General features: G+C 46.1%; 1 protein-coding gene across 1 annotated transcript in view; it reads right to left on the bottom strand.

Moving 5' to 3' along the window:
* LOC119161287 (uncharacterized) overlaps positions 1-19,301 on the bottom strand; it is a 63,670-nt gene that overhangs the window by 13,609 nt on the left and 30,760 nt on the right. The window contains exons 5-8 of the mRNA XM_037413684.2: positions 16,021-16,254; positions 14,249-14,527; positions 9,508-9,789; positions 816-970 (exon numbers count right to left, since the gene is read on the bottom strand). Of these exons, the coding sequence (XP_037269581.1) occupies positions 816-970; positions 9,508-9,789; positions 14,249-14,527; positions 16,021-16,254 (950 nt within the window). The remainder of the gene's footprint in view (positions 1-815; positions 971-9,507; positions 9,790-14,248; positions 14,528-16,020; positions 16,255-19,301) is intronic.

Below are 19,301 nucleotides of genomic sequence, written 5' to 3' on the forward strand. Positions count from 1 at the left end.
CCGCAGCTACATGCGCTCGCCGATCTTTCTCCTCACTTGGTGAGGGGGCCACTTGGGCCACAGGAATGACGAGCTGACGAATGCAGAGAAGCGAAGGAAAGAGCAAAATGACAAGGGGCTTCTTTTGTATCATCAAACACGTGCTACTCTTCTATTAAGGCACCGTTTCGAAAAATTCTCCCTTCTACGTATTCAATCTAGACTCGTGCGCAACTACAACGCCACAACAAACTTTTGACTCTGGGTGGTTTAGGGGACCTTCACAGGTAGTACGTATTATGAGGCACACCCCTACTCTGGATGTGCCTCGAAATCATATAGTAGGAGTCTTGGCACAGAAAACCATACAACTTAATATGTTTTAATAAGGAAGCATCACCTGCCATTTGATAATGCCACCTGAGACAAGCATCGACGAAAACTTCAGCTAACCAAGCAATCTCTGTTCTGCTGTGAACCTGCTGTGAAGTGGTGACAGGCAAAAATGACAGATAATGATCAGAACGTAGAAATTAAAAGAATTCAATGTGATTGCAGTGTTCACATATGAACATTGCGAAAAGCTTACAAGCTGCTTAATGCGAGCAGAAAGTTTGAAAAAAAAAAAACAACTTATGAAGCTTTCTATTAGGCAAGCAATTGGAATTGTGCCAAACATGTTCCTGTTAAAGCTCGCACCATTGCTAGCAGCGTGGTCAATAGTTGAGTGAACCACAGCAAGAATGCTCTCACAATGCTTACAATGGACACACTGCAACTGAATGTCCAGTAGAAATCACCATTAGTTGCTACCTAAAACATTTTGCACACCGTACTTGTGCTCATCCTCAGACATGTTGGGCGGTGCAGCGATCTTCAGGATAGTTTGCATGGCTCGCTGGTCACGTTCAATCCTCAGGCACGTTGCAAAGCATTTGAGTGCATGGAATAGCTGGTCCAGAAGTTCGTGCTTGCTCACAATGTGTGCCACCTGTGTGGTTAATAGGATGAATATAACGAATGACAGTTAGTTTATCCGTCAAGGATCTGAAAGCATATCAAAATGGCTCATGAAGCTTTTTCATTTTTTGTATATGAAAAAGAAAAGCAACCAAGACCCAAGGCAAAAGGTGTCCCCCTTCCGCTACCTAACCTCAAAAACAATTTTTGTAAACAAGCATTAACGAAAATGATTTTGATAAACTAAATTTCTTTGACCTCATCATATATACGAAGATGTGTAATGATGTTCAATATTTATTTCCCCCAATGATTTATAGACAAGTGTTTTCTTTCCTTGTGTCCATTTTACAGGCATTTAGTACCTACTTGCAATGGGCAGTGTATAAACATAATGTCACCTTTACCACCTACCATTTTCTTGAACCTCGCCAATAAAGGGTGGCACTAAAACAAAAACAAAGATATGTGAAAGGTCAAGCACCCATTGCTTCCCATCTTTTTTTTTGCATGTCAATATTTTCCTGGCTGCACAACCCTGTATTCCCAAGATGTCAACCAACTTGCCCACAAACAAATCTTACCGGCTTTCAGCGAAGCATTCCATTTTCACAGTCAAAGCCAAGTTCAGTTATGATATCAGTCTAACAAACCACATGTACGTGTCAAATTTTGTTCATTTATCCCTATAACAAACACAAAAACAGTTTACATTGCCCTGAACCCCCTGAAAAACAAGTATCTCAAGCTGATTTTGGCATTGCTAAGGTCTCATGAGTAAGCCCAATGAAGTAATGTGAGCTAAAAAAAATTCACTTCCGTTATAAGCACCATTAAGTTTGACAGAAACAAGTGCCTGCCTACCATAAGTATTTCAAGAATACTTTTACCCAGTGTTTATACGACTGCGTTGCTGAATCACGAGCTGCTGGAAACAACTGGGGATCGGTGTTTTGGCAATGAGAAAACTGTAACTGCTCCAGTATTGCAGCAACTATAAATCAATCTGGCCTGTAGACTTCAATTTCCGTAGTAACCTTTACATTTTTAGAGGATGTATGACGACCTCTGCATATTGATAAACTGCCCTTGCACACATTGGTCGGCACACACACTCGTGAGTTGACTCACTCAGACTCAGAATGGGCTGCGAGTCTGAGTTAGTCTAGGTGAGTAATATATTGGAGAATGAGTTGGAGTGAGTTTGGTTAAGGAAAATTTTTTGGAGTCCGAGTCCGAGTAAGTCCGGTTGAGGTGAATATTGGTGAGCCTGAGTGAGCCCTAAGTGCAAAACATGTTTCGTGAGCAAGTCTCCGTGAGCTCCAACTTTAATTCCCAACCTATGGCCATATTTACTCATCTTAAGCATTATTATGAGCATGTTATCCACTTAAAAGTTAGTACTCATGTCTTTTCACAGATATTTGACGAATGCACTACTTCATGTTTGTTCATCAGATTCGGAGTTGGGGGAGGGGACATGTTCTTTTCTCGCAAATCCTTTTAGGAGAAGTGATAAATATACCTCTTGTCAGTCACATATTTCATAAAAATGTCCTTACAGGACAGAAATTACCGATACCTAATTAGCATTTGAAGGTACAGGATGCAAAGAAATACGAAAGCCTATCGTAGAGGGCCGATCTTGTGAGGTGTTGGCCTTAAGTAGCATTTACACCAAGGCGGAAAAAGCTAATTTTACACTGACAGACTAATCAGGTTTTGATTAGTGGTATCGACAGCCCCTTGGTGATCCACGTGTACGCTGGCAATGTGAAGGAAGTGTGAGGAGGTTTATTAGCCGTTAAAGATAGCGACGAGACAGCGTGAAGAACCGTCCAGCGATCGGCACAGCAACAAACCGAAGCACGAGCCGAGAGAGAGCCGGGCGTTGGCGATGCTGCTCGCTGCAGGCACATCTTCTTCTTCACAATCGCCCCCGCTGCAAAAGGAGCCACCCTGGTGACTTAAGAAGTTTCAGGCAAAGGCTCATGGTATGGTTTCAGTCGGGAAACATGGACGATGTCACGTGCATGCCGGCGCATGTCGTCCGATTGAGAAACTGGTTCAATTAGGAAATTAACAGGAGAGGTTTTCTCCAAAACGGTGTAAGGCCCCTCGTACAGGGGGACAAGTTTCGAGGAGAGTCCCGGTGTTTGGTATGGGATGGCAAGCCACACAAGAGACCCTGGGGTATAGCTGGGATCCGGAAGAGAGGGGCTACGGGTTTCTTTCTGGCGTTGTTGCTCTTCCGAGGTGAACACACGGGCGAGCTGGCGGCACTCTTCGGCTTGTCGAGAAGCATCGGAGACAGGTGGGCACTCGGAAGCATCAGGACGGTAGGGAAGTAAGGTATCAATTGTATAGGAAGGCTCACGTCCGTAAAGAAGAAAGAAAGGTGAGAATCCCGTGGTGGTTTGTATTGCGGTGTTATATGCGAACGTGACGTATGGGAGAACACGGTCCCAGTTGCTATGATCAGATGCCACGTACATTGAGAGCATATCACCTAGCGTGTGGTTGAACCGTTCCGTTAGTCCGTTAGTCTGCGGGTGGTATGCTGTCGTTTTCCGATGAATGACGTGGCATTCCGAAAGCAGAGTTTCGACAACCTCGGAAAGGAAAGCGCGGCCTCTGTCACTAAGGAGCTTTCGAGGTGTACCATGTCGAAGGATAAAGCGTTGCAAAATGAAAGAGGCGACATCCTGAGCTGTAGCGCTCGGCAAAGCGGCTGTTTCGGCGTAGCGTGTCAGGTGGTCAACCGCCACTATAATCCACCGATTACCATCTGGTGTCAATGGAAGGGGACCGTAGAGGTCAACACCGATGCGATCAAAAGGCTTGGCAGGGCATGGAAGTGGCTGCAATGCGCCAGTCGCACGTGGCAGTGTTGATTTACGTAGCTGGCAGTCAGGATAGCACTGCACGAATTTACGTACAAAATTGTACATGCCGCGCCAGTAATAGCGATGGCGAAGGCGTTCATATGTTTTGAACACTCCGGCGTGGCCGCATTGCGGATCCTGGTGAAGAGAGGCGCATACTTGCGATCGTAAAGTGCGTGGAATGACCAGCAACCACCGACGGCCATCGGGAGCGTAGTTGCGTCGATGAAGAACTTGATCGCGGATGGCGAAATGGAAAGCTTGACGTCGGAGGGATCGAGATACTGGAAGGTTGGGCGTGCCAGATAAATATTCGATAAGAGAGGCGATCCACGGGTCACGACGTTCGGTTGCAATCGAGTCGAGATTTAGCAATGACAAGGTCTGGAGGCAAGTGTTTCCGCACGTCTGATCTGGTGGTAAAGGTGAGCGGGACAGGGCATCAGCGTCAGAGTGTTTGCGTCCGCAGCGGTATACGACGCGAATGTCGTACTCCTGGATGCAGAGTGCCCATCGCGCAAGGCGGCCAGAAGGGTCTTTCAACGTGGAGAGCCAGCAAAGCACGTGGTGATCAGTTACTAGATCGAACGGGCGGCCATATAAGTACGGCCGGAACTTTCCAAGCGCCCACACCAGAGACAAACACTCTTTTTCTGTCACGCTGTAATTAGTTTCGGCTTTCGTCAGAGTGCGGCTAGCGTAGGCTACAACGTATTCTGAATAGCCGGGCTTTCGTTGAGCGAGGACCGCGCCTAGCCCGACGCCGCTGGCGTCGGTGTGCACTTCGGTAGGAGCCGTCGGGTCGAAGTGGCGAAGAATAGGTGGGGAAGTGAGCAGACGGCGCAGAGTAGTGAAGGCAACGTCACATGCAGGGGATCAGGAGGTGAAGCTCACGTCACCGCGAAGAAGCTGGGTTAACGGTGACATGAGAGATGCAAAACTGCGAACAAAGCGCCGGAAATAGGAGCATAGGCCTACAAAACTGCGAAGTTCTTTCATGGTCGTCGGCTTGGGAAATTCTGCGACTGCTCGAAGTTTTGCTGGGTCTGGTAATACGCCGTGCTTCGACACGATGTGGCCTAGGATGACGAGCTCGCGTGCAGCGAAGCGGCATTTTTTCAGGTTAAGCTGCAGACCAGCGTTGGTCAGACAACTCAAAACGTGCCTGAGGTGAACGAGGTGCGTAGGAAAGTCATGGGAGAAAACCACGACATCGTCGAGGTAACAGAGACACATATTCCATTTGAGGCCACGTAGCGTATTATCCATAAGACGTTCAAACGTGGCAGGCGCGTTACAAAGCCCAAAGGGCATGACGTTAAATTCATATAGTCCGTCTGGTGTAATAAATGCCGTTTTTTGGCGATCGGCTTCTGCCATTGGGACCTGCCAGTAGCCAGACCGCAAATCTAGCGACGAGAAGAATTCCGCTCCGTGAAGGGTGTCAATGACCTCATCAATGCGCGGCAAAGGATATACGTCCTTGCGGGTTATCTTATTCAAACAACGGTAGTCTACGTAAAATCGGATAGATCCGTCTTTCTTACGCACCAGGACGACAGGAGACGCCCAGGGACTGTGAGATGGTCGAATGACGTCTCTTTGAAGCATATCTTCGACTTGATCGTTGATGACGCGGCGCTCTTCAGCGGAGACACGGTATGGTCTTTGATGCAGTGGCTGGTGTAGGCCAGTGTCAACATGATGTTTGACTTGTGATGTGCGGCCCAGTTGAGGTTGCGACACATCGAACGAACTCCTGAACTCATGCAGAAGATCCAGCAGGTCGGCATGTTCGGTGGGAGTGAGAGTGTCGGCGATGGCGCTGGAAAACGTATCATTGGACGACTCCCCGAGTGTCGACAGTGCTTTTGGGTGGTCGCATGGTCGCAGTAGTCGCCCGGGACATCAAACAAAAACGAAGGGTCGAGATCCTACACGCGGCCGAGACATTCCCCCGCAAGCAATGTGACAGGTGTGGAAAGCGGATTGCTTACGAACATGTTGCTTCTTCCGGCGGCAAGGTCACTTGTTGCGAAAGGCAGCGGCAAAGCTCGACGACATTTGAAGATATCGGAAGGCATAAAAAGAACTGTAGCGTCAGTGTAGGCGTTGCATGAAACGGGAACAAGGGCGAAATTTCCAGGCGGAATATCGGTATCTTCATGAACGAGCAACTTCGGCGGCTGATGAGCGTCCAGTAATGGGACATCACACAAGGATGAAAACTCAACTTCGGCGCGTGCGCAGTCTATGACAGCATTATGGCGGGATAGGAAGTCCCACCCGAGGATGATGTCATGCGAACAGACAGGAAGAATAATAAACTCCACGATGTAAAAAATGCCTTCGATGGAGACTCTTGCGGTGCAGGCTGCGAGAGGCGTTACTTGCTGTGCGCTTGCGGTGAGAAGCGACAGTCCCGAAAGCGGCGTCGTTACTTTGCGTAATAAACGGCAGAGATTAGCGGCAATAACAGAAACAGCGGCGCCAGTGTCCACAAGGGCGAAAGTACAATAACCTTTAACAGTTACTGCGACCATGTTAGCAGGAGAGGAGCGAGGGCTTAGACAGTTCGAAAACGGCGCAGTTCTTGCCTCTTGAACTGCGTTGCTTAGTTTTCCTGGTCGGTGGGTCCGGGCCGGCGACGCATGGGGGAGGGCGATCGCCGACGAGGAGAGGGTGCGCGTTGCGGCTGGAAGTCAAGGTGGTCAGTAGGCGCATAGCGAGGTGTCGAGACCGGCCCGTATTGGACGAAGGGTTGGCTCCCGGGATGCGACGACCGGGCATAGTTGCCGAACGTGTCCGGGAGTGAAGCAAGCGTAGCAAATCGGTCGGTTATCGGGCGTCCTCCAGGGATTGGCGACTGGTGCTGCTGCCCAAGGTGCAGTATAAGCAGCCAGGTGTGCGGGCTGTGAGCGCGTGGCGTAGGGTGGTTGCGGGAGCCTATGTACAGCGTCTGCATATGTGAGCGGCGCGGCTACGGGTTGCATCTCTTGCGAAAAGGCGACAGGAGGAGCCACAGGCTGCGTTGCATAGGTTAGGGGCGCGGGCACAGGCTGAACGGCTGGCGGATAGGCGACAGGAGCGCCTACCGGCTGTGCGACACCCGGGCAGTGACCACGGCTAGATAGAGGTGGCTCGTAGTGCTCAAGAGGAACAGCTTGTGCAACCTCTTCCGATATAGCAGTGCGAAGCGGGGCAGGTAGACGGGTGGTGGTCTCGTGAGTAAAAGGCACTAGGGAAAGTTGGCGGGCGACTTCCTCACGGACGAAGGCTCGGACTTGCTGAAGCAACGGTGAATTGTCGGGCATGGAGTCGAAACTGGACAGCGACACACCACCAGGCTGAGGCTGCCTAGTCAGAGTGCGTTGCTTCTTCAACTCGTCGTAGCTCTGACACAAGCTGACGATTTCAGAAACTGTGCTTGGATTCCTTGCCAAGAGCATTTGAAATGCGCCGTCGTCGATGCCCTTCAGGATGTTTTTGACCTTGCAGATTCGGGCATGGTGTCATTCACACGTCGACAAAGGTCGACGACGTCCTCAATATAGCTGGTAAAGGTCTCGCCCGTCTGCTGAGAGCGGACGCGCAAGCGCTGTTCTGCCCTTTGCTTGCGGACAGCCGGCCGACCGAACACTTCAGCACATGACGTCTTGAAGACACTCCATGTGGGGATGTTGTGTTTGTGGTTATTAAACCACAATTCGGCGACGCCAGTGAGATAAAATATCACGTGGCCCAGCTTGTCGGCTTCATCCCACTTATTGTTGGCGCTCACCAGTTCGTAGTGCTCGAGCCAGTCTTCGACGTCGGTCCCATCCGCACCACTGAAGACCTTCGGCTCCTGTAGCTTAGGATGGCCAGGGCGGTTGAACTGGAGCGAAGGCGTCGATGTAGTGGCGTTGGCAGTCATGACAGGTGGTAGCGTGCGGCTTCGCAGCTCCAGGGTGTAGCAACGGGGATTAACAGCACCTTCCACCAAATGTGAGGAGGTTTATTAGCCGTTAAAGACAGCGACGAGACAGCGTGAAGAACCGTCCAGCGATCGGCACAGCAACGAACCGAAGCACGAGCCGAGAGAGAGCCGGGCGTTGGCGATGCTGCTCGCTGCAGGCACATCTTCTTCTTCACAGAAGAGCCAAAGTCTGGTTGAAAATGGCATTTATACCACACGACCATCCACTCCACCATGCCCAATGAACCCTCCCCCACTTTCCAAGTACCCATTCCCATTCAGCTGCAAACGAATCATAAAAACAATGTGTACATTCCCCCTCTCCTTCTTCTGAACAAGAAGAAAAGGAATTCACGAGATGCTCCCTTTTGGCAAAACCACCCACATCGACTATTACCCCCAACGGGCATAAACCGATGTCCCGCTTCGTTTTTTGATCATTGCAACCAGATATCCAAGACTACGGCGCTCACCTAATCGTATTCAAAATGCACTGCAGTGGTTAGTCTCCCCGACACAAACTCTCGAACAAATTACACTCAAGCCTCATTATAACAAAGTTGCATCTTACACGAAAATAGGTTTGTTATATCCAAAAATTCGTTATAATGGTTTATTTCTAACAATATATCGTTTGCAAGGCTATTTTTCATTTACTTTGTTATAACCAGTATTTCGTTATATCTGGGTTTATTATGACGAGGTTTGAGTGTATTCAGAGAAACTTGCCACTGCATTCTAGCCACTCCTCCTGACGACCCCCTATGATGTTGGCGCCACGTATCTCTGTCCGCTGTGGCCTCACATTTCGAAAACCAAGTGAAAAGCAGCCCGTTAACACATTCTGAGATGGTCACACCCTCTGAGATTGACTTCTCCCCCCTCAAGAATGTCACTGGACACTCATGAGTACACTCATTCAGACTAACGGATTCGTCTCAGTGAGTCCTGCGGTGTAATATGTTGGGGATTTTGAATTCGAGTGAGTCCGGTCGGGGAAAAGTACAGCGAGTATGAGTTTGAGAGAGCCTCGTTGAGGAAAATCTTGGCGACTCTGAGTGAGCTACAATTTTTTTGCCAGCCTACGCTAGCAAGTAATCAGAAGTGAAGGATACAAAATTCTAGGAGGTGGCATGAAATTCCTCCAAACCCATCCATGCACACAACCATTCTGTGGCAGGTGTTCTGGATAATCTGTGAGAAAACTGATGAGCACATAAAATAACAAGTTGTTCAATGTTGTTCTTGTAGTTCAGTAATACCATTGTGTTTGGTTGGAATCAACAGAGTTTATATCGGTGAGCTTTCACTGTCCAATCATAAGTGATGTGTTCTTTAGCACTACTCAAGCAGTAAAGCTTTTTCATTTGGCCAAATTAGTTCACAATCGTTTAAAAGCACGGCATGACTGAAACACAGACACACAAAAAAAACAGAAATCTGCATAATAAACACTAATACATGTAATTCTTGTGAGATCCATTTTTTTTTTCATTGTCTCAATAGCACTGCACCTTCTAACAAGTATAAAACGACTCGCTTCAGTCAAAGTCAAACTGCAATCGAATGATCTTACACTGGGCATTTTCTTTTCTGGAACTTTTTGCTCTGATTCAGCCTTGACTTGAGTCATTATTCAGTGCATGTGACGTAGAGCAGTGTTTCTTCGTGTCTATCTTACTCATGCTTTGCTTTCAAACTCCTGAGTACACTTTTGAAACCCACCTTCTGGTTGACAGATTCGAGACGCTTGTTTGTACGATTTCCTAATGTAGGAACCTCCTGAAGACCCTGAACCCACTGGGACCGAATCTCGTGCCAGTGGCACGAAAAGTGTTCCAGCACAGTAGCTGAGCAAGTGTGCTCCAGTTTTTGGTAAAGCTCATTATAGGCATTGTCATCTTGAGCATGGCACATGCACTGCAGGATCTCTAGCACACGGGCTTTCTCCTCGCGGCTTATGCCCATCTTCTCAGCAGTCATCTGGCGTCTAAAGGCACGCAGTACCTGCAGCAAGTAAAGTTACCAGCACATCATCAGTAAACTCCTGCCCCCCAAGCATGGCCTACGTGCAAAGCTATCAAATGTCGGAGCATTTTAGATGTTCTACAGCAAAATACTTTGAAGAAGCCCACAGAGTTTAGCCACAGTCAAATAGTGTGAAATTTATTTGTTTCCTTAAACAGCAGTCATAGAAGAAACATAAAGCTAAAAAATGCATGCTTGGCAAACCTTGAGCAACCTTTGCGAATAAAACATGGGCACAGATTGTGTATTTCAACTTTGGGCAAAAAAAAAAAAAAAAAAAAGAAGTCATAGAACTCCTCCTCAATTCAATGTTGAATGAAGAAAAATCATCGGAAGTTTCATTTTTTGGTTGGAACTTCAAGGGTTTAAAAGGAATGAAAACAATATCACGACCTTTATGCGAAGACTTGAAGATTAATTTCAGGTTCAAAGATTTTGAAGGGTCTCAAGGACTTTCTTGAAACCCAAACAAGTCACTAAACTTTTTCATTACACACAGATGTACTGAATTTTAAAATTAAGTAGCTCATTAAGCATCAATGTGAGATTTACATAGCCATAAAATACTGCAAGACAAAAGTTTCTCAATATTTGCAAACGGGACACAGGAAATGTTGCGAAGACTGAATGCACAAAAAATGAAGGAATACATAAGGATTATCTCAAAAATGGTTTAATTACGTTAACGCTAGCACACTGCAAATGTGCAATACCCCCCCCCCCCCCCACAATTTCTCCTGTTGCCAAAAAATTGTACTGTAACCAATAGCACAGTCAAGGTCACAAAGTCCATGAATGGAGCAATCATTGATGTGGCTACACACCTCCATGTACAAGCTTGGTTATAATATTTGAATACACTAAGATGCCAAGAAACCCTAAGGCTGCAGGGAAAAATAAATGATCAACTCGAGAAGATAGCTTTGCACATTTAGCTTTTTTTTCTTCTTGTTCACCATCATCATCATCAGCCTCACTACGTCCACTGCAGAACAAAGGCCTCTCCCATGTACTGCCAGTTAACTCGGTCCTGTGCTTGCTGCTGCCAACTTATACCCGCAAACTTCTTAATCTCATCTGCCCACCTAACCTTCTGTCTGCACCTAACCCTCTTGCCTTCCCTGGGAATCCAGTTAGTTCCCCTTAACGACCAGTGATTGTCCTGTCTACACGCTACATGCCCGGCCCACGTCCATTTCCTCTTCTTAATTTCAACTATAATATCCTTAACCCCCATTTGTTCCCTAATCCACTCTGCTCTCTTCTTGTCTCTTAAGGTTACACCTACTATTTTTCTTTCCATTACTCACTGCGTTGTCCTCAATTTAAGCTGAACCCTCTTTGTAAGTCTCCAGGTTTCTGCTCTGTAGCTAAGTACCGGCAGAATACAGCTGTTATATACCTTCCTCTTGAAGGATAGTGGCAATCTACCTGTCATAATTTGAGTGCTTGCAAAACGTGCTCCACCCCAATCTTATTCTTTTAGTTACTCCAATCACGTGGTTCGGCTCCGCGGTTATTACCTGCCCTAAGTAGACATAGTCTTTTACAACTTCAAGTGGACTATTACCTATCTCAAAGCGCTGCTCTCTTCTGGGGTTGTTGTATAGTGCTTTCATTTTCTGCAGATTAATTTTAAGACCCACCTTTCTGCTCTCCTTGTCTAACTCCATAATCATGAGTTGCAATTCGTCCCCTGAGTTACTCAGCAATGCAATGTCATCGGCGAAGCGCAGGTTACTAAGGTACTCTTCATTAACTCTTATTTTTAACTGTTCCCATTCTAGGCCTTTGAAAACCTCCTGTAAGCACATGGTAAATAATATTGGGGAGATTGTATCCCTCTGCCTCACACACTTCTTGATTGGTAATCTGTTGCTTTTTTTATGAAGCACTATGGTACAGTTGATCCCCTGTAGATTTCTTCCAAGATGTTTATGCTTCATCGACACCTTGATTCAGCGGTGTCTGCATGACTGCTGATATTTCTACTGAATCAAACGCCTTCTCGTAATCTATGAAGGCTATGTATAGTGGTTGGTTATATTCTGAGCATTTCTCTATTACCTGATTGATAGTATAAAATGTGGTCGATTGTTGAGTAGCCTGTTCAAAATCCTGCTTGTTTCTTTGGTTGATTGAATTCTAATGTTTTCTTAACTCTGTTAGCAATTACTTTTGCAAATAGCTTATATACTACAGAGAGCAAGCTGATAGGCCTGTAATTCTTCAAGTCCTTGTCATCTCCTTTATTATGTATTAAGATGATGTTAGCATTCTTCCAAAACTCTGGTACTCTTCCCATCAGGAGACACCTCGTAAACAAGGTGGCAAGTTTTTCTAACACAGTCTGTCCTGCATCTTTCAGCATATCTGATGTTACCTGATTCTCACCAGCAGCTCTGCCTCTTTGCATGCTCTCCAAGGCTTTTCTGACTTCTTCACGACTGGTGGGGTGTCATCTGGGTTACTGCTAGTTCTTGGTCGTGGTTGTCCTGGCTACTGTACAGATCTCCGTAAACTCCTCTGCTATTTTAACTATGCTATCCATATTGATAGTTATTTTGCCTTCTTTGTCCCTTAGTGCATACATCCAATTTTTGCCTATCCCAAGTTTCCTCTTCACTGCTTTGACGCTTCCTCAGTTTTTCAGAGCGTGTTCAATTATCTCCATTTCATACCTTCTTACATCAAATACCTCATGCTTACTAATCAACTTTGAAAGCTCTGAGAGTTCTATTTTGTCTGTTGTCTTCAAACATTCATGCTTCAGGCTTCTTAATGAGATTCTTCGTTTCCTGGGAAAGCTTGCCAGTCTCCTGTCTAACTACCGTGCCTCCAACTTCCACTGCATACTCCGTAATGATACTCGTCCGATTATCCTTCATTGTATCTACGCCAAGGTTGGTTTCCTCAATAAGAGCCAAGTACCTGTTCTGAAGCGAGTCTCTGAATTCCTGTACTTTCCCTCTCAGTGCTAGCTCATTGATTGGCTTCTTGCGTATCAGTTTCTGTCGTTCCTTCTTCAAGTCTAGGCGAATTCGGGACCGTACCATTCTATGGTCACTGCATCGTTCCTTGCAAACCACTTCCACATCCTGCACGATGCCTCGGTGTGCACTCATTATAAAGTCTATTTTGTTCTTATTTTCGCCATTGCGGCTCTTCCATGTCCACATATGGTTTTCTCGTTTTCGGTAGAAGATATTCAAAATCTGTAAATTATTGTGTTCTGCAAATTCTACTAGTAGCTCTCCTCTGGCATTTCTAGTACCGATTCCATACTCTCCTACTGCTTGGTCTCCAGCCTGCTTTTTCTCTACCTTTGCATTAAAGTCTCCCATCAGTATAGTATACTGTGTTTTTACCTTACTCATTGCCGATTCCACGTCTTCATAGAAGCTTTCAACTGAAGCGTCATCATGGCTGGATGTAGGCGCGTAAGCCTGTACCACCTTCATCTTGTATCTCTTATTCAGTTTAATTACGATACCTACCACCCTTCCATTAATGCTATAGTATTCCTCTATGTTGCCAGCTATGTTTCTGTGAATTAGGAACCCCACTCCTTCATCTTGTATCTCTTATTCAGTTTAATTACGATACCTACCACCCTTCCATTAATGCTATAGTATTCCTCTATGTTGCCAGCTATGTTTCTGTGAATTAGGAACCCCACTCCCAGTTCTCTTCTGTCAGCCAAGCCCCGATAGCAAAGGACGTGCCCATTCTGTAGCACCGTATAGGCCTCATCTGTCCTCCTAATCTCACTGAGCCCTATTATATCCCATTTAACACCCTCTAGCTCCTCGAATGGTACAGCTAGACATGCCTCACTAGATAAGGTTCTAGCGTTAAACGTTGCCAAATTCAGGTTCCAATGGCGGCCTGTCCGGATCCAGAGATTCTTAGCACCCTCTGCTGCGTTACAGATCTGACCGCCACCGTGGTCAGTTGCTGCGCAGCTGCTGGTGCCTGAGGGCCGTGAGTTAATTGACATTTGCATGTAGGAGGTAGTGGCCAGATACTGCACCAGGGTGGCCAATCCTTCTCTGGTGAGAACCCCCCCCGTGAGCTCGGCTCCGTGGTGTTGCTACACACCAAACGCCTGCTTACGCAGACGCCCCTGCATCAATGCAACTTTTTGGAGGAAGTTATTTCTTATAGTTCACCTAAGTGCTATGACATGAGTGATATAGTAGTACACGGCTCTTGTATCACAAAAAGATGCAATATTGCTGAAACAGTATGACCTATCAGGAAACTTTTTCAATGTTCAGCATTGGTATCCTTAGTGAGACATACTGGTAATGGTAATGGCTATGAACACACACAAAGGTTACATGCAAGTGCTTGTGCAATATGACTCGGTTGTCCCAGTCTGCGACTGTGCTTTGAACATTCGTACGTACGTCAGGAAAATGCATGAGTGACTGACCTGGTACAAGCAGATGACCTCGGTAGCATTGGGGAACATGTCGCGAAGCAATCCCCGCTCAACCATTTCTCGGTCAGTCATGACTGTCAGTGTCCGGTCGACTGCATCAGCACCCACGTGGAGCACAAAACGCTCTAGCACCAACCGTATAGTGATGTTGTCCGAGGCAACACACAAGGCGAAACCCACAACCTCTGTCTCCCCATTGGAGTCCTCCACAGCCAGAATTAACAGAGGCCCTTTGCCCTGTGTCTTGTATACAACGTCCACAAAGACAACCTGTAGAATGGTTGCAAGATCAGTCAGAGTCATTTAAGGAATACACTACTTATGTTAAATGAAACAGTTATTCCAAAGCTAGAAATGCTCAAGGCAATGGTTCAGTTCAGCAAGCACAGATTACAATCATGTCATACCACTCTTGCCAATTCTGGAAGTTATGCAGCCAAGACATGGCAGTGAGCTCCCCTCACACAGATTACCACTGTTAATTGAGCCAGTATCCCTTTTAAAGGGACCAACAACTGTCCAGAACATGAAATGAAATGACTGCATGGATGGAAAGATTGTCCCTCGTAGTGACTCAAACCAACCCAGTTTTTCTCGTGAGAAGTGATGTTATATTTTTATTTCTTCATTGCAATTCGCGAGAATAGCCTGTGGCGCTACCTGATGGCAGAAACTTCAATTATCCAATGTGCCCTGTCACATGACCGTAAACTAGTGTAAGCAATCAACAATTTTCTTGTTAGTATTAAAATATTGTTTGTTTCTTTATAGTACAAGATATTACTCCATAAAAATGTACTTATAGGCCTATGTTAGTAGTGTGCAATAAAGTGTCGCTGCCTTTGCATGACATAATAATCCCATGCTAGTAGCGCGTCTTGAAAAACTTTTCTGCGTGCTCATAAAACGCTATACGCAGTTTTTAGGTCGCTGAGATTTTGGAGTATCGTGGTTTTTTTACGGACACTTTGCCTCGGAAATGACGCGCAATGACATTTTGAGTGACTTGGCTTGGCTCGCGTATCGAGAGAGTAACAACGATAGGACAAGTAATCCACGAAACAGGCGCATCAACCTTGTGCACAGGCACACGCAACGCGGTACAAATACAGGGAATGTGTACAAAGCCACATCGTCTCAATGTAATGGCTTGTTACTTTTCAAAAATTGTTGTAAAGCTCAGAATGAATGTGAATAAGCACAGTCACACGAACTTCTGCGAAAGCAGAACAATGACAGCAAACACAAGTCGCTAGAAGGGCTACCAGCATTGCTATCAATTCTCAGCATTTCTAGACAAAAAGGCACATCGATGTTCAGAGCCTTTCAAATCTAAAATACTGCTTCTAAAATAACTACGTGCTTTTGGGAGTAACTACCGCAGCTGGGAACACTGAGAAGGGTAAGCTTCTGGCCGCGCCAGAAGAAACTGGGTCGAAAAAAAATCAGTTCTCGCCGTGATACGGACTTTGCCGTTGTAGCCCCGAGCCACAAATGTAGTTGTGAGCGCTCAGGTTGCACGATTATTTAGACATATTTACTGTTCCTTTCCCACATATATAAAAGGAATCATCACTGACTAAACTTTGCAAAACAGGTCAAATTTTAATGTAAAAAGAAATGTGCCAATTTTACCAACAGTGTCAAGTATATTGAGGTTCAACTGTATTTGTTTGCTCTTTCAAATGTGCATTAGGATAGCATGCAACCAGCAGGGATTCGGAATACTCATAAACGATATTCACACTGAATATGAAACCTACCTCTGGGTAGTTTTGGTAGGCTTCGCGCATAAAACGGTCTTGGTAGAAGAAGCCCACCAATGTATTTTCTTCTGTGGCAAGAACATCAAAAGCCCCACCAGCGCCTTGAACTTCAAGCACTAAGGCATCCAAGGCATCACTCTGCTGCTGACAGTCCTTTCCTTGGCCTAGCTGGTTTTTTAAGTGAAAGCTGCCAGTGAAGCCCAAGTTTCGCAGATCCCGCAGCAGCACCACCTAGGTTTAAAATTTCAAACATCTCAAACAGTAAATATTAGGGAGCTTTATTTAAATCGATTCTAGCATGCTTAGGCACACCAATATGCTAGGCAAGCATGTCTTATCACAAAATTATATAGCAAAATTGTGTCATACATACTCAGGAGCACTCAGCATATAAACAACTGAAATATGACTTTTATGCTGACTAAAAACCGAACTGAGAGTGCTGAAGATCAACATTTATTACGCAGGCTTTCACTGTACAAGAACCGCACAAAGACCGACACCATTGATGTGCACCTCTGTTGCTGCCGTGGGGTCGTAAAGGCTTGACATTAAGCATGTACCTATCCAGAGCTACTCAATCATACCAGATATAAAACTGCTTTCCAAAACCTGGACACGCAAGTGGCCGATCCTGCGGGAATCAGCAGACTGTCGAGTCATCTGGGAGCAACAACACAAAACACAAAATAATGCGTTTAATAGTTCGTTTGGTGTGCGAAAATCTCTATTGGGCGCCAGGCCCACCACTGGAGGAGCGAGCGCTGCAATCGCTGTGACATGCATGGTTGGATCACGTGATCTTGCCTCGCTCTGGCGAAGAAAGGCTGACGATTCGATGCGTTATTTTTACTGCAGCTTTGCGGTGCTTTCATTTTTGAACAGCGTTGTTTTGTTCTGGCTTCATGTGTGCGAACTTCTGCAGACTACACAATTGAAAAAGTTGCAGTAAATGTTACCAGCGGCGTGGCAAAGTGCATCACGTACGTGAGGGTACTGTCACCGCAATTGTCTGTGCCACTTTCACGTTTCTCTTTCTCTTTTGTTGTGGTTGTTACTTCAAGCCTATGGGGTTAAAGTGAGCACCAACCATGAATGCTCACATAAAAGCAGATCATTTCAGTTTCCGAGCGGGAATCTCGTTTACAATGAAAAATGAATCGGTAAACAGTCCGATTATGTATATTTTAAAGTAGCACACAGATATGTACATGTGAGGGAAGTTGTCGTCATTATACGTTCAAGAATGTGCGTCGTTGTATGAATTGTCATAGAGTCAAGATATAGATTAGAAATTTAATTATTTTCCCTTTATTTTCATTAATTTTATACTATACTGGTCTATTTCATGGCCAGTTGTTTCTGTGTGTTCGGCCAGCACGTTGGATGAAGCCTTTTTCCTTACATCATACATGTACCGCTTCAGTCTAGCCAAGGTAACGCAACCCCAGTCTATGCCACTCCCTCCCTCCTCCCCGGCTGTTCGTCTCTATGTGTGTAGCTGAACACACAGGTTTCCATCCACCAGTAGCATAGCCATGGAGTGGCACACCAAGCCAGTTCCCCCCCCCCCCCCCCCCCATTTTCCCCACGGTGTATAGTGCCGAAAATAACGATCTACCACATCTGCCTGCCCGGGCCAATGTCCACTCAAGGTGGTGCCCCAACTAAAAAAAAAAATTACGGCATATTCACAGGGTGAATGATGATGAATGGGCGAAGCTCCAGAGGGATTCATCGGTAAACTGTGAATCTTCCGTGTAATTCGCCCAGTCGATCATCATGTAAAGACGTGAGAAACGCTGTGTGTGTATATACACAAATCAACTTTTATTTGTTCTTAGACGATGGATGGCTTGCGATGTCCCTTGCCTCGCGCGCTCGCACATCGGGATTCTGTCTGCGAGCGCGCGCTGCTGCCGCCTTGCGCTCTCTCCGCTGTGCAGCCTTATCCATCCGGCGACTCCGAGCGCGCGCCAACAGCGAACGGATTTTATTACAACGCTCCCCCTAGCGTACGTCGCCGCACTAAATCGAACGATTGCCTTCAACCAATGACACGCGCCATATGTGACATCATTCCTATTTTATAAGATCTCGCGTCTTTCATCAACTACAAGTACCGCTTTCTAGTTTATAACATCTTGCATCTTTTCATCATCAGCTACAAGTACCACCATCTAGTAAACACTACAAGAACTAAACGAGAGGTGGCTACATACAGGAGACGGTACCGCCATCTAGTGAACACTGCAAGAACTAAACTAGAGGTGGCTACATACAGGGGACAGTACCGCCATCTAGTGAACACTGCAAGAACTAAACTAGAGGTGGCTACATACAGGCTACAGGGGACGCACAGCCCACGCCCTAAGGAGCTTCGCCCCTAAAAAAATGCCTGCCAACGCCCCTGTCGTCTTCAGCTCACAGGGTTCCTCGCTTATAGATAATAACATCTGCTGCAGAACAGGTTCATAGACACTGTCACTTCTTCCGAATGTTGTTTTGATCTACAGGCGAAAACGGGGTCAGCTTCGAAAACGGATTCATCATCTAAGAGGTGCACGAGATACCCCACAGCTTATGAATAAAGTTGTAAAAAAAAAGAAAAAAAAAAAAAACTGGACACTGGCAGTTTCGCTGAAACATGAAATCGTTGTTTAGATCACGGTACGCAATACCTCGCAGTATGCTCATTAAAGGGCGCAAAATGATATGGCTGGCTGATCACATTTTTTTATCACGATTTACCCCTTGTTAGAATCTCTGGAATTGAACTAATCATTCATAATTTATTTTCACCCATGTGTGGATCAATGGCGACCGAATGTGCAATGTGTGACCACCGTAGAAAATTAGAGCAATAAATATTAGGATCGCGTCACAGAAAAAAGTTAAAGTCTGAATAAGGTGCACACGTGCGTGATTCTCACGTTCGCCCACCATCATAACAGACAGGCTGTAGTCGTAAGAATTGATTGATATATGGGGTTTAACATCCCAAAACCACCATATGATCATGATAGACGCCGTAGTGGAGTGCTTCGAAAACTTCGACCACCTGGGGTTCTTTAACATGCACCCAAATCTGAGCACACGGGCCTACAACATTTCCACCTTCATCGGAAATGCAGCCGCCGCAGCCAGGATTCGATGCCGTGACCTGCGGGTCAGCAGCTGAGTACCTTAGCCACTAGACCACTGTGGCCATGAGAATGCTGTCCTGCTTCCCACAAAGCGAGGAATTAGCTTGTGCTGTGCTTCGTGGGGCTATGTGC

The sequence above is a fragment of the Rhipicephalus microplus genome, chromosome X (genome assembly GCF_043290135.1).
Source record: "Rhipicephalus microplus isolate Deutch F79 chromosome X, USDA_Rmic, whole genome shotgun sequence".
In the NCBI taxonomy this organism is placed as follows: domain Eukaryota; kingdom Metazoa; phylum Arthropoda; class Arachnida; order Ixodida; family Ixodidae; genus Rhipicephalus; species Rhipicephalus microplus.